Consider the following 22,489-nt stretch of genomic DNA (forward strand, 5'->3'; position numbering starts at 1 on the left):
AGCCAGAGTTTTTACTCCCACCTAGTTCCCAGCTGCATGACACAAGGCAAATCCAGGCTTCATTTACAAAATGGGGCAGTGGTGGGTGCTGGATATCTAAGGTCCCAATCTGGGAGGATGACTCAAGATGACTGACTCTTCTGCTGCTTGGAACATTTCACTGGAGAAGACACTTCCTGGAGCTGGTGCTGCACATAGCAACGAGCACGCCTCTGTGCTGAGGCACAGAGCAATCAGAATGGGTGAGAAAGAAAGACAGTGCAGCTTTGTAAGAAACAATATATTTTATTTTTCTGACACCACAGCCCTGGCGAGTGGTTTTGTACCAAATTTAATGGAGGTTACACAGAACGTTTTACGCTTGGGAGGGGGTAGGAAAGGGAAGGAACCACAAATTAAAAAAAAAAACAAACCCAAAAAACAAAACAAAACAAAAAAACCCCACACACAAATAAAAATCCTGGATAGCTTTTAGCATCTGTTCCACTCCCATGTTAATAAAATCACTTGGAGGATTCCTAATCAAAGAACAGAAAAAATACTGGGGGGGGGGGGAGGAGAAGGGAAATGGAAGGATGGGAGAGAGAGGCAGAGAAGAGAATCAAGACGACTGTAAAACACCAGAGCATCCCAAGGACGGTCTTTCCCTCCTGACACCAAGAGAATCCTAGGCATGGAGGAAAAGGTAAGGCTCTGCTAGATTATTTTTTCCCCCAAAATAACACCAAGTATTGCAGCTGCCAAAGAGAAAAGGAGGGCAGGAAGGCAGAAGACAATGAGAAGGGAATAAATTTACAGAGGGTAGGCAAGGAAGAGGAGAGGATGACTATGACCATGACTGTGTGTAGGGAAGAGGCAGAAGGTGCCGACAAGCACCCAAGCTGAAAAGAAAAATAAATGTCCTAAACTTTATTACTTTAAAAGAAAGCCCCCTCCCCCCGCCCACCCCCTGCTGAACTTAGTTCCTTTTTTGTGCTTTTCATTAATACTCTGCTCTGAGGTCGTAGTTTGGTTTTTTCTATACAATGGAGTTGAAAGAAAACAGTCCAAAGGTCTGCCGATGGGTTCTCCACCTAAAGTAAACAGCCCGGCATTCATTCCCATTCTCCTCTCACCCCAAAGACTAAAGTCTCTGCTAAATTCCCTTTTACAATATAGTACAGTACACAAAAAAATAAAACCCCAAATAAAACAAACAAAAAAAAAAGAGTCCTGGGAGAAGCCAGTCCGAAGGACGTAAACATACAGAGAATGGTGCAACTCATGACAAATGGCAATTCTCAAAGTACAGCTACAGAGTCTCAAAAGTAGGTGCCATCATGGGATACCCAAGTCCACAAAAATAATTTTTAAAAAATAAATCTTAAAAAAAACACACCTGTTGATTAAATGAATAATTTGTTTTCAGGTAAATTCATACATTCGAGTTTTTTTTGTTTTTTTCTTTCCTCCAAAGCAGCCCTCGGGTCTCTGTTCTCCTATTGCGTGACCAACTGTACTTCCTGGAGCCCATAAAGCAGCTCTCAGGACCTGGAATCTCATCTCGACAAGGATCAGCACATCCAGTCTTAGCAGCTTAAAACATCATGTTCCCTGGGTTTCCAGGTCCTTGGCTAAACCCACCCATGCCCACATCAGCAGCCATGCCTCGAGGCCTCATCTGTGGGGGGATCATGATGTTCTGTTGGGGTCCCATCATGCCCTGCATTGACATCATCATGCCCGGAGAGCCCACAGGCCCTGGGTGGGTATATAGTCCAGCAGGGGCCCGATCCTTGCCAGGAATCATGCCTACAGCAGCTGCTGGGTTGCTCATCAGGGTGGGCTGGCCAGGCATTGCAGATTGTGCTGGTGACATCATCCGATGGTGAGGTCCCATCATGCCTTGCTGCAGAAAGGCAGGTGGTCTCATTGGGTTGTGTCCCGGCATGGACGGAGCTGTACCAAGGGGGATATCTGGAGTTCCCACTGGACCTGGGCCCCCCATGCCAGGTAATGCTAGTCCCATTCTTGGGGCCTGTTCTCCTATCATCCCCTGCATGTGTGAGAACCCAGGCCCAGGACCCTGGGGCTGTTTTCGGCCTGGGACCTCCCCCCGAGGAAAATACTGCAGTGTCTGGCTGGGCTTCTCTGATGGGATAATCCGAGACAGATCAAACTCAGGTATTCCAGTGGCTCCAGGTCGAATCACTTCCTGTAGGTCTGGATCTGTGAAAACTGAAGGCATGTTGTTTCCCAGGACGGTGAAGGAGTCAGGACCCCCTGGGCCTCCAGGCTTACAAAGTGCTGGATCTGTGGAACTTTGGGGAAGGTTGCTAGGACGACCCAGGGGTCCCTCTCCAGGAAAACCCATGCCTCCTGGAAAGTTGCCTTGACCCCCACTGGGGCCATTGTGGGGAAATGGCACCTGCTGTGGAGGAGACTGTACTGGAGGGAATCCCTGTGGGAAGCCCATTCGTCCTTGAGGTACCATGGGAGGCTCTTGGGACCCGTGCCCCATCATCGGATTGTGTGACATCAGACCGGGCCCCACGGGAACCCCATGAGGAGGTATACTGGGTCCCATAGCATTTGGAGAGGGCATCTGGTTGGAGTGAGAGAGTGGCTGGGTCATTCCCATCGGGCTAAGGGTTGGCATTGGAACCCCTGGGTTTGGGCCTGAAATTCGAGGATTCTGGGGGTTAATGCCCATTCCTAGGAAAGAAAGAGAGATGACAAATGAGTCCACAGTCAGATTGAGCCCGGTGAAACAATTCTGTTTATTGTTCTTTTCTTGTGCCAGGGCTTGGGAGGGGGAGTCATCTGAGAGCCACTCGTACCCTGCTCTTAAAGCACTCGAAGCCCAGCCCTGGGGACTGGCTTTGTATCCCAGGAACTAGGAAACTATTTGAGAAAAATCTGAGAATCATTTATTAAGCACCCACTGTGTGAAGAGCAGTTTGAGGTTGGGTGGAGTGGGGGGAGGAGGACAGAGATCTGGTTGTTATCAGCCATAGCACCTGCTTTCATATGTGGGTAAGATACAACATCAAATGAATATACTAAAAACACAAAATTACAAGATCAGAGTGGAGTATGAAGTTTAGGGGGAAAGGTTACTGACTCCCAGTATGGAAAGGATGAAGAAATCATGGAAAGCTCCTGAAGGTGGCATTTGAATGGGTCTTTAAAGCAAATTCATCAGGGCAAAGAAGGGGAGAATGAGCATTCTAGACATCAGCAAATGCCCAGAAAAAGCAGCGTCAACTCTACCACGGGGAGCCAAAGGAAGTCGTCCAGCGTGCGTGCACCAAAGAGGAAAAGCAGGTGGCTACCACACTGTGCAAGGCCTTGTTTGCTAGAACACAGGGAGCCACTGGAGATGTCTGGGCAGAGGAGTGAGGTGCAGAAGCCTTCCTTGGGCAGCAGTGTGAGAGACAGATGGGACAGAAAAGCGAGTAGAGAGGGGAAGGCCAGTCAGGAGGCTGTTCCAGCAGTCCAAGCTAGTGGTAATGAGGGCCTATGGTTGGATGGTGACAAGAAGAATAAAGAGGAAAGGTTGAGGTGGAAGAACTGACAGGACCTGGTAAACAAGGGGGCTGTGAGAGGTGAGGAAGAAGGAAGAACTGAAGGTGACCCCAAGGGTGACAGTGGAGCTGGAGGGAGGGGCAGGTTTAGACTGAGGACGAGCTTGGTTTGGGCTATGTGGCGGGATAGACCGACAGAGCCATTCTGCAGGAAGTGCTTGACACTGGGGAGAGAAGTCAGGAATATGTGTGTGTGTGTGTCCACTTATTTATATATACGCACGTATGTATATATAAATATATGTGTGTATACGTGAATATGTCATCTGCACAGAGGTGGTAGTTGAAGCACTGGGAGGAAAAGAAAAACTTACTGAGAGATTGTAGTGAGAAAAAAAAGGCTGAAAATCAGGCTAAATTGTATGTTACAGATTATAAACTAGTACAGGAATTCAGAAAAGAAACACATGAAAGTGTGACTTTTTTTACTCTCGACATACTTAACCAAGAATTACAGAATTTCTGGCACCGGAGAGCTTTAATAATAGAACAGGAACGATTAGCTCTGGAATGAGTTAAATATGGAGGCAAAGGGACAGATCAGACGACCACCCCTAGGATCCAAATGAATAAAAAAGGGCAATGATTAATCTAAACACAATTTTACTATTTTCAGTGGTCACACTTGGAATCTGCTTGTTATCAGGGCTGGGGCTTTATAAGCGTTCAATTTCTTTTGTAGGAAAGCAGTGATATTAGCAAGGTGGGGAATTAAATCTTCTCCCCACAAACAGATAATTGTCTACACAGACTCCTAGTGTAGCTCCTATAGCACTCACATTTTTTGAGATGGAATCTGTCACAGTGGTGAGGGTTGTGGTGTCCAGACAGTGCATCTTACCTAACTTGTTTATGCTGACCTCTAAACAAATGCTGTGACTAACGAACAGAATGGAGCTGCATATTGGCTACAGCCTTGGTTTTTCTGTACTTAACAGCAAAATCTCACTCAACACAACCCAGGACATTTCATCTCATGACGGTTTCGTTCATTCTTAGAGTGAAGAGTGAAGGTAAAGTGTTGAAAAGTGGGAATGGAGATTGGTTTTTGGCAGTTTTTCAGATGATTTCAGTAATTTTAAAAAAGTGCCTGTCCAGATATGGTAGCAAGAAGAAAACCTGACTACACCACACACCCCGTGGGATTTCAGGTCGTAGGAAAGAGCTCTCATTGCCTTTGTTCATGTAAGAAATAAGGGCTATCCACTGCCTGACATCCTGTAACTGTCTTTCAAGGGAAATTCTACATAACTCAGTATGGTCCCGTCAGCGTTTGAAGAAATTGTTTCACATGTTTCCTACTTGAGGCAAATCCCCAAATAGACCAAGAAATTAATCCAAGCGCACCCTGGGACTTCTAAGAGCTCCTCTCTTCATAGTCTGGATTTAGCAAAGAAATAGCATCTTACTTCAGTCAAGACATTTTAATTCTTATTTGACGCCAGTTAAAGAAGACCACTCTGAGGATATGTTTCATATCTCCAACTGCCCTGTTTAGAGAGATGACTCGGGCCTATTAACTTTTCACCTTCCCACAGCGTAGTTACCAAGAAAATACTTCAAGAAACCTCTTTTCTTAAGCTGTAACCATACAGCTTTTGTCCCCAATTCCTTACCTGGCATGTTATTCATTGATGGCAAGTTGGGAGATCGAGCTGGAGGGGAGTCATCATCCGAACTGGCCACAGTCTTGATGGCATCATGGTAAAGAGGGGTGGAACTGGGCATTGCAAACTTGGACATTCGAGACATCATGATGGAGAGAGGATTCTGGGAAAGGGTTGGTTCTGGAGGCATTGTGTAAGGGGTGCTAGAGGGAAGACTTCCAGGAATATTCACAGAAGCAGACTGGCCAGCAGTAGGAGGTGGTGGACCACCTATGAGAACAGAAAACAATACAAAAAAAGAGATAAAAAATTAGATCCTTCCTGAAAAAAAGGATGCTTGTTTCTAGGATACACAGAATGTGGAGATCCAGAATGAGCTAGATTTCCCTCAAAGAATTCTGGGCATCTAGAGGGAAGGGAAAAGAAAAGAGGAATTTTGGGGGGCATGAATCAAATGTGAAGATAAACACACAAGGTACTTTATGTTAGAAATGTTAGTCAATACTTAGTCTGAAGGATAGTTTATAGAAAATCACCCCCATTAAAATACCGAGACACAAACGGGCACATTTCTCTTTCAATCAGTTTAGAATTTGCCTTGTTTTGTGGGCATGGCTGAAGCTTTATCCTAGGCACTGACTAATTTTTCTCCATGCTCTCTTCCCTAATTCCTGAAACCAAAAAGATTATTGAATGGAAAGGGCTGCTCTAGTGCACTGCTACCATCCTAGTGAGATGCTGCCCACTGGCAAGAGAAAGACTTGAGCTTGATGGGAAGAATACGCTACATCGTTTTGACTCTGACCTCTCTCCAGTAGAGACGGCACGGATCTAATAAGTACATTATCACTATCCTTCTCCACTAACCAGCTCTGGTCCTGCTCACAAAACTAACTCGACTGGTGACAGCCAGTCCAATGAATGCAGTCTTACATGTGAAGACAGCAGTCTACCAAGAAGTGCGAGGCAGTGGCTTCTGTGGTCAGCATTTGCTAGAACTACACGAACAGCCCCTCTCCTTTGATCTGCACTGAGCCTAGGCTGGGCTCTTGCTTCCTTCATCACCAATCTTTCAGTGGGAGGGTACTATCTTGAAGTAAACCATTGGCTTCTTATAGAAGCCACGTTTATCCACAATTGAATAATGTTTTGGCATAAATGGCGATTGTCTTAAACATAACCCAGCTCATTTCTATGAGGTTCTCCTGATGTATATAAATTATTTTGTTAACTAAGACATATTCGTCCCTCTCCTCTCCTGTCCCTGGTAATGCCTATGCTCCAAATAGAAAGGACCTTGTAAAAGCATCCTCTGCTTCGACTGTGGCACAATATAGATCATCTTTAAAAAGGAGAGGGAGGAGTCCTGATTATATACATCATAGATATGAAAAAGAATTTTGGGGCCTATCTACCAACATCCAAACTGCTGTATTTTCAAATGCACAAAGTTTCCTTTTGATCACGGGGTCTTTTTGGCCTGGCTGCTCAAGATGGTGCTGAAGAAGCTATATTAATCTTGCCCTCTCCATATACTTACAGGAAAGGAAAGTGTACTGACCTGACTCTACATTTCCCATCATGGCTGGGGAAGCCATAGTGAGAGACGTTTTGTGGTTTGGAGGGATCCCGGGACTCTGTAGTGGAGGTTTTGGAGAGGAGGTCCATCCAGGTGAAGGGGCAGGAAGTGATGGAGACTTGAGGTGAACAGGTGAAGCAGCAGCAGACCCCAAGACAGGAGGGGACTTAATGGAAGCAGCAGCAGCTGGACCTGCCAGCATGCCTGCCAGCTGTGATGGAGTCTGAGGTGACTTGAGGTTCCCCGAGGGTGAGCCCAACATTGGTGACTGAACCTGGCGCATAGTGGGAGACTTCAGAGGATTAATGCCTGGAGAATGCACCTGGCTAGCGGCGACAGAAATATCCAAGGGCTTACGTCCCAGACTGCGCTGAACAGGGGGAGCGGTGTTGAGGCTGGCAGGGTTACTAGACGGGTTGAGAGGTAGTGGTGGCATGTGGCTGAGCCGGCTGTTAGTCCTTTGGTCAGGCCCAACTGGGTCTCTGAGATTCCGAAGACCACTGTTGCCGCCCGGACCCTGAGACATGGGAAGGAAAGGCCTAGGGCCCATGCCATACTCCTGCTGAGGGTGATCACCAAATGGCAGGGGCACCATCTTTTGTTGGGAGGGAAGCATCTCGGAGCCACCTGGCCGTAGTTTCATTATCTCCTCAGGACCCACCCCAGCCTCCCTCATTTTCTGAGGTATCATCTGTGGGTTGGAGCCCATACTGACGTTCAGATTTACATCCCCCTTCATGCCACTGGGAACCATCCCAAATTCAAGTTCCCGGCCAGGGCCAATCTGTGGTGGCATTCCTTTCGGGAAGTCAGCCCTGGAAGGGCTTAGGGGCCCCTCTACTGGTATACGAGGGAAAAGGGGATTATTCCCAGGCTCCATGTGTCGCTGAGACCCTGGTATCATCCTGTTCATCTCAATGTTGGGCCTGATTCCTTCTATACTCATCCCAGGGGGGAGGCCCAACTGCTTCTCTGCCAGCTGTTGTGGAAACATCTCGTCAGACAAACTTGGAGGATTCGGGAAGCGTTCCCCTCGGCCAGGGCCACTGAAGACCGCCTGGCCTGGAGGGAAATTTCGGCCATCCGGAATTTTGGGCACATCATCTGGCCAACTAACTCCAGAAAGACCCGGTCTGGATGCAGGGTTAGGGACATTTGGCCCCTCCATTTCAGAGTTCATCATTCCTGCAAATCCTGGAAGACGCATCTGACTTCCTGGCATGCTGGGGGGAGGAGCCACGCCCCTTGGGGGCAGGGAATGAGGCATGTTTATACCATCAGCGAAGGGCTCTGGCCCTGCAGGCCCCCAGCCTTCGCCGGAGGCCATCTGGTAGGGTGGGGGAGGGCCCCGGACCACTCCTCGGGGCCCATGCTGATGGACCATCATGTCCTGCAGGGAGCACTGCTGTACAGCCACCTGCTCCTGCTTCCTTCTCTTCTCCTCATAAAACTCCTGCTGCAGCTTCAGCCACGCCATCTGCTCAGGAGTCATGTGATCCAGGTGGTCAGGGCCCATGGGCCCCGGCTGGGAATTCATGGGGGGTGGGACCATCTCCTCAGGGGAAAAGGGCACCTCTCTGTGTCCCTGAGGGCCAAAGGGAGCTCCCACATCGGTCCTGGGCCCAGGCCCTTTGCCGAGGCTTTGGGACTGGGCCATCATGGCCTGGATGGGCCCCTCTGGCTTCTTCTGTGGGCCATCGAGCACGCCCGAGCTCTGCTGGGGTCCCCCACTCTGTGCCCCAGAGAACTCCTTCTCGTCAGGGAAGAGCATGCGCTGGATGTCTCTGAGCGTCTGCAGCGAGCGCTCCCGGTGCTCCAGCTGCTCCTGAGACAGCCCGTCAGGGTTCTCTCCCAGTGAGGGCGGCTCCCCACTGGAGACAGGGGGAGGGAGGGGACCTTTGGGATCCGTGGTAGAGCTACTACTCCCCTGGGAAACGGGAGTGATTGCTCGGTTGTTGGGGGTAGAGTTTGGCCCAGAACCTTCTGTGGGCAGTGGCGTGGAACTGGCCGGGCTCCCTGCAGAAGGAATCAGTTTGTTCTCCACTCCGGGACTGTCCTGATCCAGGGGACAGGGAGGAGCGGTGGACTTGGGTGCTGGTGCCGGAATGGGAGGAGTTAGCTGTAGTTTGGTATTCTGGGAAGAATTCTGGTCCTGGTTGGCTGAAGCTGGAGGCTGCTGCGGCAGTGATTTGGGATCATTCCGAAGGGCAGAGATCTGTGTGTTCTGAGGATAAATAAGTTTTAAAGACCATTAGTAAATAGAATAACAAGGTGATCAGAAGTCAGTTGTGCTGGGAGCTCCACAACACCTACGCTGACCACGGTCACTCCCAGGAGAGGACTCAGACACAGTAGCCAACCCACAGACGACCCAGCGACACTCTGATTTTCCTTAGCCTTCCCCACCAAAGGCAATGGCACCCTCTCCCCCGTGCTGAGGAAGCAGCTTCACCACCAGCGTGCTACTAGATTGGATGAGTCTAAAGGTCTGCCAGAGCCAACACACTCGAGTATCTGTTTCGAGGAACAGGTCTGATATCACGTGTCCTTATTTCCCACTACTGTGTTTCTGACTCAGGGAAGGATTAGTTTCCCAGGATGTGGGAGGTTGATCCTAACACCTCCGTTTCTCTCAAAGTTACAGCTAGGTGTTTAGACCTCCACCTGTCAATCAAAAGTCAATCATATTTCTGATGGAAAAAGAATGCACGCTTCACAGAGTGCTCGAAGCAGGGGGCAGCAGGCAAGGCGGGCCTCTCAGGTTCCATTTCTCCTCTGGCACACTGACTACTGAGTGTTTGTCCACAAGTTTCCAGGGGACTTCTATCTCCTGGTTTCTGTTTTCAGTTTGTGATCACTGATTCCATATTTGATAAGAATTTTCACATTAAGTGCAGTAAGCTAATCTGTCAGCAGGAAGCTTCCGTGGAGAAATCTGCAGCCATCTAGCTTGTGGTGTCTCTTGATCTGTCCTTTCCAATGGGTAGTAGCAGACCAGCTTTTACACCATGGCCCCCTGTCTCATTATCACTTAGTAAATACTGACACTATATTAAGTCCTGTACAAAGGTAAGGGATCCTGAAATCTACAGAAATGACTGGAATATGCTTCGTTTTTCTTTAAAGGGATGTGGAGTTCATCTAAATGCTAAGCTTGCAGAAAATTAAAAAGAGCCCATAAATGCAAATGAAGAACACGTTTAAAGACTCTCTGGTCACTTTGTGGATGGACGTTGATCCTGCCTACCTACCACTCAGCTATTTGCTGGTTTTATTTCCAACCCACTTAGCTATACATCCTTTTTGCTTATCTCCTCATCTAATCTTTTGAGTATTTATTTGTCAATGTTCGTACATTAATGATTATAGATAATTTTTATATGATTTGTTTCTTGAATTTAAACACACATATGGATCAGGCATACATGTATGCTTCTTTGAATGTTTCCCTTCACTTTGTGTTCCAGAGGCAGATCAGGATACAAAAACAGATTTCTTTAAGCAGGAATACTGGACGAATCTAATACAATGAAACTGAGTGGCCATAAATGGAACATTCCACACACTAAGGGGGAAGTGTGGCTAGATTAAATTGTATTTGAAAAAGATCTGGGTGAGTTTACTGAGGCAGAAGTATGTTGTGTCAGTGAAGCAGGTAACGCATTCCAGCCTATATTAAGGGAGGCAAAGAGTCTAGAACAAGAAAGCTAAGAGTCTGTCTTAATTAGACCATACGTGAAATACTATGATCAGTTCCAGGTGCCAAATTATAGGAAAGAAATTAGTAAGCTGGCCAGCATGCAGAGGAAGGCAACAAGACAGGTGAAGGTCCTCAAAATCGTGTCACCTGAGAATCCGCTGAAGGAATTGGGGAGTCTTTACTACAGAGAAGAGAAGACTTAAGGATGGTATGACAAACGCCTTTCAGGTGTCTGCAGGCAGCTCACTGAAGAGCTGATTTCTGCTTGGTCCCAGAGATCAAGGGTTGAGCAAAGGGTAGAAGCTACAGAAGGTGGATGAAGGCTTTAGAGAAGGAAAACTTCATAGCCCTTTGAGGCTGGGCTTGGAACTTTACCCACAAGTCATCTGAATGGGCTGCCCCAGTGAGTACTGGGTGCCCAACACCAGCGGTCTTCAAGAAGAGACTAGACAATGACTTTAGGGATGGGGTTGAAGGAATTCTGGACTGGCTTAGCTGGCCTCGGGTTCCTTCCGACTCTACATACCACCCTTTACCTTAATTGGTAAGCGTGTCAGATTATGAGAGATGAGTCCGCTTAGGTCTGCCCTATGAACCATGTCCTACGTAGCCTAGGTTGGTACTGCTTGTTCTGAGAGCTCTCTTATTGTCATCCTGAAATCACCACTTCAGTTTTATATCATTATGGATCTTTTCCAATGCCTTGTCCCTCTACCTGACTGTAAATACTTGGGCCGAGGATACTCCCTGGTATGGTGAACAGGCCCAGCGCGGCCCTTGTGCATTGCAGCTCTGCAGATGCTGGATTTGACCTGATACGTGCTGCAACCCCCAGTCTTGTATTCAGGACCTTATAACCAGGAAGTAGCAGAACTGACGTCGGGACCCGGGCCCTTTCATGAGGAAGCTGGTGTTCTTGGTACTATGCTAACTGCCTTGAGGCAAGATGTTTCATTTTTGTCTTTGTATCCACAGCACAGTGCCTGGAACAACAGCAGGTGCTTGATAAATGCTCACTGATCACAATTACTACCAAGTTCCAGATACTTTTCCTAGAGACAGATAAAGAAGGGTTCAATAAGCACTTTAAAAAAACCAAAACAGAATTAAGAACCACATGGGTTGGTTACTCTCCTTACTGTGACGACCAGAAGCCAGTGAAGCTACTAGCTGGTACAATGGACAAAATACCATACGTGGTTTCAGGAGGACTGGGGTTCAAATTCTGCCACGGACACGTACTAGCTGTGTGGCTCAGGGAGAGCAGCTTGGCATCTTTCAGCCTCAATCTCCTTCTCTGTAAAATACTGACAACATTTGCACCGGCCTTACAGGACTGTTCTGAGGGTCGTACACAGGACAGGATCTGGCAAAGCCGGTGCAATTCTTCAAACTACACGAATGCTAATGATGATGCTAGTGGGAGAGGGTGAGGATGCAGGGCTTGGTTGAGGCTTTTCTCCTGGTCCTTTGGTCAACTTGAGGTTTGAAGCCTTGCTCTATGCTCAGCCAGCATGACATAAAGAAAACATTGCAGAAGAAAACAGATGCAGTGAAAGAAGCCTCTGTTCCCCAATATTGACTGTAGCACTTACTACGTGTTGGACACTGAGCTAAGCCCTTTTTACAAATATTATGTGATTTTTCCTCACAACAATCCTGGGAGGAAGGTGCTGTTACGATCACCACTTTATAGATGAGGCAAACAGAGGCCAAGTGACTTCCTCAGGGACACACAGCTAGGTAAGTGGAGCTGAATTTGAACTCAGGTCTTCCTAAGTCCAGGACCAGTGCTCTATTCACTGCGCCACCTACTGCAAGAAGTGAGCGCATGCACAAGACAAACTACCAGAATCCCCCCGGGAGAACCAGAATCAGAGGATCTTGAATTTAGAGATGGAAGTTAGATATCCCTGACTTACAGATGAAGAGAACGGCCCAGAGAGATGATGTCCCTTGCCCAAAGTCACATGGGCAGTCAGGAGATGGACTGAAATTTGAACACAAGTGACCATCCCTCCCAAGAGCCCCTGCCCGCCCACTGTCCCTACCAGAGGTACAGTGCTTCTTTCTGTTTTGCTGTTTGAGATGTTCTGGATGTGGAAGGAGACGATCGTTTCAGCTTGGCCCTTCAGCACAGCTTCGGCAGCCCTGCAAGGATGGAGGGGAGACGTCACACCCCGAGCACGTCAGCACTGGCAGCAGCTTAAGCCACACTTAGGGGGGAAAGAGCAAGTCTGCTTTTTTGTCATCCCATTCCTGTAATGGGCTTGTGACAGTGAGGGAAAGAAAAGGGGGTGGGCACCAGAAAGGCCAGGGTGGAAGGGCTGCCATTCTATTCCAGAGGACCCTTGTCCCCAGGCTCTCTACCTGCCAGCGCGGGGGAAGGGGACCCAGAAAGTCCCTTGCCTTTCCAAGCTGCCAGCCTGGGCCAGGTGAACAAGGCATTCTGTTGCACCCAGTTATTGCTCTGGGGCTGTTGAGCTGAAGAGCTCCAAACCAGGATGTAAATGAGAATGGGGACCTCGAGAATCTCAAACCATGGCCAGGTGCACGTGACAACTACTCACTTATTGGCCATCTCAGTGGAAAATACATAAACCACTTTGGATGGTGTCTTCTGGGTAGCAGCTGGCTCCGGCACAGCTGTCTGGCCATGGGAGGGGGTGGAAGACCTCGGGGCTGAAGCATTTGCAGGAGTCATGGAGTGTGCGGGATGCTGGGAATCCTGGGGCTTTATATGATCCGCAGAATTACACTCTAAAAGAAAGAAGAGATGCATGCATGTTTCAGGAAGAAACAGGAAGGGGAAAGAGGAGAAAAGAAAAAAATTCTTCCTCCCCTCCCCATTCCCAGAATTTGTTGCTTTGTAGCCCAAACCAACTTTTAGCATTTCCAGAAATGTCCTGCTAAGATAAACCAATTTCGCTCTTATGGAAATATTCAATCATCCTTATGGTTAAATTGCTCATTCCAATTCACATGGTCGGGGCCTGATTTTATAGGGAAAGGTCACACTTTTATCCCTGAAATCTGACATTCACATCTTGGTTAGTCATTCCTTTCACTGGCACAGGTCAAGTACCAGGAAAAAAAAGGAGCTAACAGGCTTGGGTGTTATCATGTTGGGAAAGGGGCAGAGAATAAAAACAACAGCCTCAGCCTCCCCTCCTTCCTGACTCACTCCACCTGGGTTGCCTGCCAACCCTCTGCCACATGTAGTCCCTCCTTCCTACCACTCAGAAATCGGCTGCGACTAGCCCGGACTCATGCCAGGGCCATTAAGGCTTCCTCTTGTGCCTACAAGTCTGACAAAGTGGCAACCAGAGGGCACAAAGCACGAGTTTTGGAAGATGAATCTGATGGCGAAGAGGTGGGTGTGTCACAGGAACTTCTCCAACATGCATCCACAAACTGGAACTACTGGCTTCCGTGTGGTTATACCAACAGAAGGGATGCCAGGAAAACCCAAGGAGAATGTCGTAAGGGGAAGGAACCTCCCTGAACGTGCTCACTCATTACCAGCCCATCTGCAGCCCCACGAGAAAATTCCAGAACAAACAACACCTCAAGCTCCTCACTGTATGGGAAAACGAGAAGAACTCCGTTAAGAATGATGAGGAGCGCATATTTATTCTCTGCCATTCAGCCCAGCAGCTGGGGGAGGTGAACCCGCATTGACAGCCACAGTGCCTTCCCTCAGGCCTTCTCCGCTTCCCCAGGACTCTGCACATTCTGGCCCACATACCTTTGATTTCAGAGTCATCATTCGGTGTCCCGGCGTCCCTCTGATCAAACGAGTCCGCTGAAATACTTCTCTCCCTTCTCCCCTTTCCCTTGGCACCATTTCCAGCCCCGTTCTTCAGCCCCATGCTCCCACCTGGGCCAGGGAGTGCTTTGGGGGGGTGGCCCCCACTCTTGGAGTCACAGGGGGATGGCTGGGATTGGCTGGCTGAGCCCCCCTGTTTACCCGGATTGGAGAATTTGGAATCCAGCTGGGGGTTTCCAGATGGGGACATCACTGTGGGGGGACGGACCATCACCTCCTGCTTAGATTTGGGGCTACTGAAACAAATACATAATAGGAGGAGGTCAAACTCCTCATGCAGCTTGTCATCACAGAGCAGGAAGATACAGTTGCTGTTATGGGATAACATAGACCCAAGGAAGGATAAGAAACTGTCCTATGTTTCACGTTAGCCTCTCTCTCCCTTCTCCCTCACCCCTCAACTCAGTGCTATTAACGGGAAGGAAGGCACAGTATGGCCTGCCAGGTCCTAGGAACTGCAGTCCCCTGAGGCCCCATCTCTGGGGCTTCTGTCAATAAAGGACAACCGTTTCTATGTACATAAAGAAGTGTCTCACACTAAGACTGGCTCAAAGTAAACAAACAAGGCATCACAAAGATCACCATGCCCAGGCCGAGGACACGGTTCAACAGGGAGGAGAGTCCACCTTCCCTCTAGGAAGCCAGAACAAGGAAAACCCAATGATGAAAGTCAGGTTGAGGGAGTTCCCCAAGATGTCAATCCCTCCCCAAATATGCTAGAGGAGATAAGGGGGCTGCTGCTCAGGAAGCAAGATGAAGTTTCTGAGGAACGAAGGCTGAAGATTCTCTTCCCTCCAGGGATGAATGGGTGGGACGAGAGGGAGGTGAGAAGGACAGGAGAGAGAAGCAGGTGAAAAAGCTGTCACTGAGTTTTGAACTTGCTGAAGCCTTACTGACCTCTAGAGCATCTTCCTCCCTCTTCCCAATTTAGCTCTCACTCCATCATCGGCCAAGCCCTCAACCCATCTCCCCGACGGGGTACCCGTGGCTCCTACCTCTGTGTGTTTCCTGATGGAGAGTTCCTCACTTTAGGGTTACTGGAATGCATTGATTGGAATCCTGAGCTTGTAGCCACAGACGGGGACCGGCTGGCCAAGCTCCTCTTGGGGGGTGGGGCGGCAGTCACAGCTGTGGGGGAGCCCCTCAGCGCTGTCTGTCCCTAGGCCTTTTTCCTTTTTGCTTTTCTCTGCTGTGGTAGTGGGCCCTTTCCCCCTGCAGCTCCAGCATTCTCTAGGTGAGTGCTTCCTGCTGCCAAGGGAAGATCTCGCATCTCCAGGGCCCACTGTGGAGAAAGCCACCCAGAAGAGACAAAACACCCTTAGATGAGATGTTAAGATATCACACATTTAAAAGGACAGGCCAAACAAAAGGAGCTCTTCCTTCAGCAAGAAGAAGAGAAAAAAGAGACAACATACACCAAGGCCTCTGGGACACGGTGTTCCAGAAGGAACTCTTATCAAAATAAAGTCCTCCTCCCTCCCCACCTGCACGTATTTGGGTGTCTGGAATCTACAAAAGAATTGTCCCTACAGAAGCCCACTTCTATCAAGTGTTTCTGCCCTTGTGTCCTAGACCCACCGAAACAAGGCCTTGATCAGTACTGGACCCCACATAAAACTACAAACCCACAGGGACAATCTTAATTCCTTTTGATGGGCAAGTTGGATGTTTTACCTCTGGTAACTTACCACACCCTTACAAAAAGTAATAAACTTGGCTCCAATTACTTCCCTCATTTCAAGTCACCATGCTTTTAACCCATGCCCACAAAATCAACCCATGAAATTGAGGGGAAAAATAAAATAAAAATCAGTTGAGGCTAAAAAAAAAAGTTGGAGCCATACAAAATTGAGTGAGTTATACCTCTAATTTCTATGACCCTTATTAAATTTTAATGGGGATCTGTGTCCTAGAAGGAATGCTAAGTATGGGGTATATATTCTCTTATCCAAAGGAGAGCAGGAGGGAATACAATATTGCACGGATAAGCAAATAGATCCATAATTCTTGCAGGTAGAAGAACATTTCAGAAGGCTGAAACGTTTCCTGAGCTTATCTGCAAGGCTAATTCAAAATATAAAGGTCAAAACAATATTAGGGAGTGCCTTCATGGTACAGCACAGCAGTCTGGTCATCCTGTTTAGAAAGCCAAGATCCAGTTCTCAAGCCTCGGGTGAACCCCAGAGTGGGTCTGCTATGCTTCTTCATCATCATCATTTCCACCTGTTCCTCCTCTTCGTGTCTAACTGACTGGGCAAATACAAGTGGAGGTGGTGAAGACACCAGCTACAGGGACAGCAGCCAGAAACAGCGAGGGCCACAGCCTGTCTGGTCTTGTTCTACTACAAACAGGAGAGTTTGTTCCAGGCTAAGTCAACAATAACTGATTGTGGGGCTGGGAGTGAGGCACTTAGATGTCTATTTCTATTTGTTTCTCCATTTAGAAAATCACAATCCTACTCAACTCCTACCTATTTCACGTAGGATTTACAAACAAGGGGGATGAAACATCTGTCGAGAAAAATCCCCCAGTTTTCTCTTTCTGTCTTAGGACAAATTTTAGCAGCATTCTGGAGACAGGTGAGGGAATTAAACTAATAAATTAATTATAGCTCTTGTCTCCGAAACTATAGGATACTGAGTATATTTTGGCCTTCATTATATTTAATTTTTATTTTCATTTTCCTCCCATCACCACCACTTCTGTAGGTTTAAACTTCAAAGGTGAAGTGGTAGAAAGAACATGAGGCTTAGAATCGAATGATTTGGGTTCCAGTCCCAGCTGTGTCTCTAAACTTTGGGTAAATCACTGCCTGTTCCCATGGGCCTCAGTTTCCTTATCCGTAATGTTAAATTACCTCTGAGGTCACAGAATAACTTCATAACCATCAATTTCAGCTCTCTTCATACTAATAGGAGGGTTCAACAAAGAAGTGGCCAAAGAATGTGTTGTGGACCAACGCATTGAAAAGAATGGTGGAAAAAGGTTATCAATTAAATAGCTGAAGAGACAGTTGGTAGAGTGAAAAGGCCACTATCTTTGGAACCTGGAGAAAATGGGAACAATAAGGTTTGCTCTACCAACCCTACACAGTGTTCAACAACAAGAAACTTTTATTAAGCGCCTTCTATGTGTAAGAGCTCCCAGCTGGGTTTACATGTTAGGCACTGGGGACACAAGGAAAAAGATGGTAGTCCCTGCCCCCGAGCTGCTGAGGACATCAACCCTTCAGACTCTCCTATAACAGCACTTCTTAAGCTGTGGGTCGTGACCCCACATCAGGTTGCAACCTATAGTTTAAGAAATGCAGAAGGGGTCTTGAATGGAAAAAGTTTAAGAAGTCCTGTCCTACAGCACTTGTTAGTATCACCCACCCGAGCATATACTACCTCCTGACAAGTTTCTGTGCCGTGTATCTATGTTTTGCCTCCCTAGTGAGGCTAGGAGCTCATTAAGGGCAGGAATCCTGTTTCTTTCCTATTCCCTACCGCGCTTAAACAGTGTTAGACACATGGTAGATGCTCCATGAATACTTATGTAAGAGTATCTGCAACATACAAAGAAATGTTTGTTACTTGGGTTAGTTTTCGTTTTTTTTGGCAGGGCAATTGGGGTTAAGTGACTTGCCCAAGGTCACACAGCTAGTACAAGTGTCAAGTGTCTGAGGCCAAATTTGAACTCAGGTCCTCCTGACTCCAGGGCCGGTGCTTTACTCACTGCACTACCTAGCTGCCCCTACAGTTTTCTTTTAAGAGAACTTAAAAGCATTTTACAGAAATGACCACACTAATTCACCCAAACTTTCTGATTACCACTATTAATCGCCACCAATACTGTACAGATGTTTGACTTCCAAAGTTGCCTCAGGTGTCACAATCAGTGATCTTTAGACACTGCTCTTCCTACCGAGACATCAGAGTTATAAGGGACCTCTGAGGTCACCTAATCTGACCTGCCAGTGAACAAAAGTCCCTTTGTCTGAGCCCCATCATCAATCCCCTTTCTGGGTTCTGTATCTCTCTATCCTGTTCTTTGGATACACAAAGCTAGACGCAGTGGGAAATCCACTAGATTTGGGGCCAGAGAAACAGGATTCAAATCTCAGTCTATTTGGGTGAGGTTAGGATAGACACCTTATCTCTCTGGGCCTTACTTCCTCATCTGTAATAGGAAAAGTTTAGACTAAATGATGTCGAAGGTCCTTTCAGTTCTAAATCCTGAGAGTCTAATGAAAACCATAGTGAAAAGTCTGTCCCATTGCTGTCTTCTTTCTCTTCTCTAGAACACACCTCCTACTTCTTCCAATCATTCCTCCTCAAGCATAGTTTCCAGTCTTTTAGCCATCCTTGTTCTCCTGCAGAGGGGCTAAAGCTTTTCAGCGTGGTGCCCTAAGTTAATTACAAGCTCCTAGGCAAAGGACCGAAGGACCATCCTTTCTAGATATCATGTTAGTATTAACGCACTCTTAACTTACTTTACCTACGTGGCTCCCGTATCACACTGCTGGCTCCTACTGACCTTGAAGTCCACTATAAAGCCTGGACCATTTTCAATGTGTTGAAGCTACACCCTCCCAATACTTACACTGTTGAGTTTTCTGAATCCAAGGGTAGTCCTTTACACTTATCCCAATTATATTCATATTATTAGAACTAGCCTCTCAATCTAACCTGTTGAAAGCTTTTTAGATCCTAGTTCTGTCATTAAATATATTTATTATCCATCCCAGTTTTGGGTAATCTGAATATTGGGTAAGTACACCTAGGCCTTCCTCTAAGTCAATGATAAAAATGTCAAACATAATAGATGTTAAGACAGATCCCTAGAGTATTCCACTAGAAACTTCCCTCAAGATTGACATCAATCCATTAATCATTAATTCCTTGGGTCAAGTCACTGGGCCAGAGAAGAATCCATCTAACTATACTATCATCTATCTTCTTCATAAGGATATCATGAAACACTCTGTCAAATGTCTTGATGTAATCCAAGTCTATTACATCTATGGGATTCCTCTCAATGACTAGTCCAATAATTTATTTTTTAAAAAGGGAATGAAATTCATCTCCTAACCCATGTTCATATCACTCACTTTCTGGTTTGAAGATAGAAATCCAGACCCAACATGGAGAAATCATTTGTGCAAGACCATACAAAGATAAAGTCAAGAATAATATGTAGTTTTTTATGCACCCATCTCAAGTCAATAGCAAAGAAAAGACATCCTAGATTTCTGGCTCAAATAGGTGGTTTTTCTATTTACAAGTTCCTTGACATGTGTCCACCCAAAGGGGACAACAATGAGATTCTCCAGGCCTTGTACATCCTGAAGAAGCTTGAGTTTGAAGGATGTGTGCAGGCTGATGCCCAAGTGCTCAGCTGTCTCACTAGCAAACATCTGTCTCAGTGAGATGGCTCGAGTCCAGGAGGGATTTCCCTAATGCAGTTATTGAGATATCCTCTCAGAAGACAGAGCTACTCCAATAAACAGCAGGTTTGAAGATGAGGTGTTAGGGATTTGGGTTCTAACATGCAATTTCACTGATGGAGGGAACTCCTGGGAAGTGAGTTCCTTTTAGCAATGCTGATCTCTCACCATTCTTCAGGATCACATGCCTGGCATGTCAGAGGCAGGACTTGGAACCAGGTCTTGCAGGCTGGCTTGCTATTCCTTAGGCCACACTGTCCTTTACTCACTGGTAGCTCTCCTATCTATTTTTCTACTTCTACCACAAATGTTTAAATTAGCATTTTAAAGTTTCCACCTGTGTTTTAACTTATTTAAATGACAACAAGAGAAGCTACAGCTGTCATCTTGTCCATTTGCCCTCCATCACCCCATCTCTCTCGCCAATCCCCAATCGCTCCTTATCTACAGAGTGCTCCCATAATGCCTACAAACATGCTCAAAAAACCTTCCCCTGATCTGTCCATCCCCAATAGCTATGGGCCCACATCTCCCCTCCCTTTTGTGGCTAAACTCTGAGAACAAACACCTGTGTACAACTGGCTTCTGACTTCGTCATTCAATCAAAATTGCTCCCTGCTAAGTTGGTAATAACCTCTTCACTGCCAAATCCACTGGCTTCTTGGAAATACTCATCCTTCTTGGCTTTTCCTGCAGCCTTTGACGGGTCTTTTTTACATTGCTCTCTACTTCTCATCCTACCGTCCTTCTGCTCTTTCGGTCTCCTTTGCTAGATCTTCATCCGCATCAAGCCTGCTAACTCTGGGGGTCCCCTACCACTGTCTTGGGCCTTCTTCTCTTCTCCTATACTACTGAAGTTGGTGATCTCATCATCTCTCATGGTTTCAATTACCATTGGTATGCTGATGACTCTTGGATCTAACTATCCAGCCCTAACTTCTCTCCTGACCTCTAGTCTCAGTTTCTAACTGCCTCTTAGATACCTTGAAGTGGATGTCCAGTAGATATCTTAAACTCAACATATCAAAAACTAAACTTACTATCTTTCCACCAAAACCCTTCCCTCCTCCTAACTTCCCTATTACAGTGGAAGGTAAGACTATCCTTCTAGTCACTTGGGCTCACAGCCTAAGATCTCCCTTAACCTTTCTCTCTCACCCCCCATTCCCAATAAGATGTCAAGTCCCATCAAATCTACTTTCAGAACATCTCTCATAAATGCCCCCTTCTCTCCTCTGACACTGCCCCTACCCAGATGCAGGCCCTTGTCACCCCATACCTGGGATACTGCAATAGCCCAATGGTGGATCTACCTGCCTCAAGTCTCTCCCCACTCCAATCCATGCTCCACTCAACTGTTCATAAATCTTCCTCAGGGCATTCTAACCATATTACCTCACCCTTCCCTATTCAATTATGTCCAGTGGCTCCCTGTTGTCTCTAGAATCAAATATAAAATACTGTTTGGCTTTTAAAGCCCTTCCTAACCTGGCCCCTTGCTGCCTTTCCAGTCTTCTTACACTTTACTCCCCTCCACTTACTCTTGACACTGGCCTCTTTGCTGTTCCTTTCATAAAACACCCCATCTCCTGATTCCAGGCATTCTCCCTGACTGTCCCCATGCCTGGGATTCTTTCTCTTCTCATCTCAGCCTTCTAACTTCCCTGGCTTTATTCAAATCTCAGAGAAATTCCCACATTATGTAAGACTTTCCCAGTCCTCCTTCATCTTAGTACTTTCCTTGTGAGACTATCCCCAGTTTATCTTGTACGTAGCTTGTTTGTACATAGTTGCTTGTTTGGTGTCTCCCTCATCAGGCTGTGAGCTCCTTGAGAGCAGGGACTGGTTTTTTTTTGCTTTGTTTTGTAACCCCAGCCCTTAGCGCAATGCCTTACACACAGTAGGTATTTAATGAATACTAGTGGACTTGACTTATCCTACTCCTGAGATCTCTGGATAACTTTTAAAAACAATAAGCCTATAAGTACATTCTATCAAGGTTTGAAAGTGACTGACAAATCCAATCAAATTCTTTCCTGCCACACTTGTTACAAAGTGAGGCTAACTTCTACTTGAAGGGTCATCCTTCTTTTAAAACACTCACCCAAACCCCTGGGGTCACGATACAGCCGTGCTCATCCTGGAAATAGAGCAGAACTTCTTTCCTCAAAAGATGCTCATACCTAGAAGAGAAATATGAGAAAGAAACCTGTGAGCAGAAAACAAAACTGTTCACAGCACCATTTGGTCACTGAGTATTGCCAGAAAAAGGCAAATCCCATTTATTTTGGCACAGCAACTGAAGAGGAAGTTCCCATTTGTCCCTCTCCATTGTTAGAGTTGATATCTACTCTCCGGACCAGCCAAATCTCTCACCACTTGTCTTTTCCACGTCCATCCTCTCTGGGAAGCCTTCAGCATTTGGGGCCTGGGAGTGGAGAAAGCCTTTAGCACTTGGTTCACAGTCTTCCACTCAACCCTGTTATGCCACAGTGGATGCTCAATAAATACTTGTTAAAAAGATAAACTGATGCTCAGGCTACTTCAATAAAACCTGTGGACAGACCTCACACTCTGATTTTGTAATTTCTCAGCTTCACTCCAGTTACCAGCTGTCTCTTCCACCACCATCTCCAAGATCCTGCCTTTGAAAGTCACTTTTCAGACTGCGATTTCCTCTCTTCCCCTTCTCTCACTCTCTTATTCCCACTGAACCTACTATTTTCTTCTGGCTAATACTGACTCCTGGGGAAACTTCACCATCTGCTTCCTCTCTTGC

General features: G+C 46.8%; 1 protein-coding gene across 2 annotated transcripts in view; it reads right to left on the bottom strand.

Annotated features, from left to right (window-relative positions):
• Positions 1–271: 271 nt before the first annotated feature.
• The window catches only part of BCL9 (BCL9 transcription coactivator), a 116,795-nt gene continuing 94,577 nt past the window's right edge, over positions 272–22,489 (bottom strand). Inside the window, exons 3-10 of one of the 2 annotated variants that reach the window (XM_036768470.1) lie at positions 21,815–21,893; positions 15,277–15,563; positions 14,201–14,517; positions 13,023–13,212; positions 12,504–12,603; positions 6,735–8,976; positions 5,183–5,443; positions 272–2,694 (exon numbers count right to left, since the gene is read on the bottom strand). In XM_036768470.1, the coding sequence (XP_036624365.1) occupies positions 1,577–2,694; positions 5,183–5,443; positions 6,735–8,976; positions 12,504–12,603; positions 13,023–13,212; positions 14,201–14,517; positions 15,277–15,329 (4,281 nt within the window). In that variant the 5' untranslated portion in view covers positions 15,330–15,563; positions 21,815–21,893 and the 3' untranslated portion in view covers positions 272–1,576. The remainder of the gene's footprint in view (positions 2,695–5,182; positions 5,444–6,734; positions 8,977–12,503; positions 12,604–13,022; positions 13,213–14,200; positions 14,518–15,276; positions 15,564–21,814; positions 21,894–22,489) is intronic. The other variant, XM_036768471.1, reaches the window with a different exon arrangement.

This window comes from Trichosurus vulpecula, chromosome 7, assembly GCF_011100635.1.
Source record: "Trichosurus vulpecula isolate mTriVul1 chromosome 7, mTriVul1.pri, whole genome shotgun sequence".
In the NCBI taxonomy this organism is placed as follows: Eukaryota; Metazoa; Chordata; class Mammalia; order Diprotodontia; family Phalangeridae; genus Trichosurus; species Trichosurus vulpecula.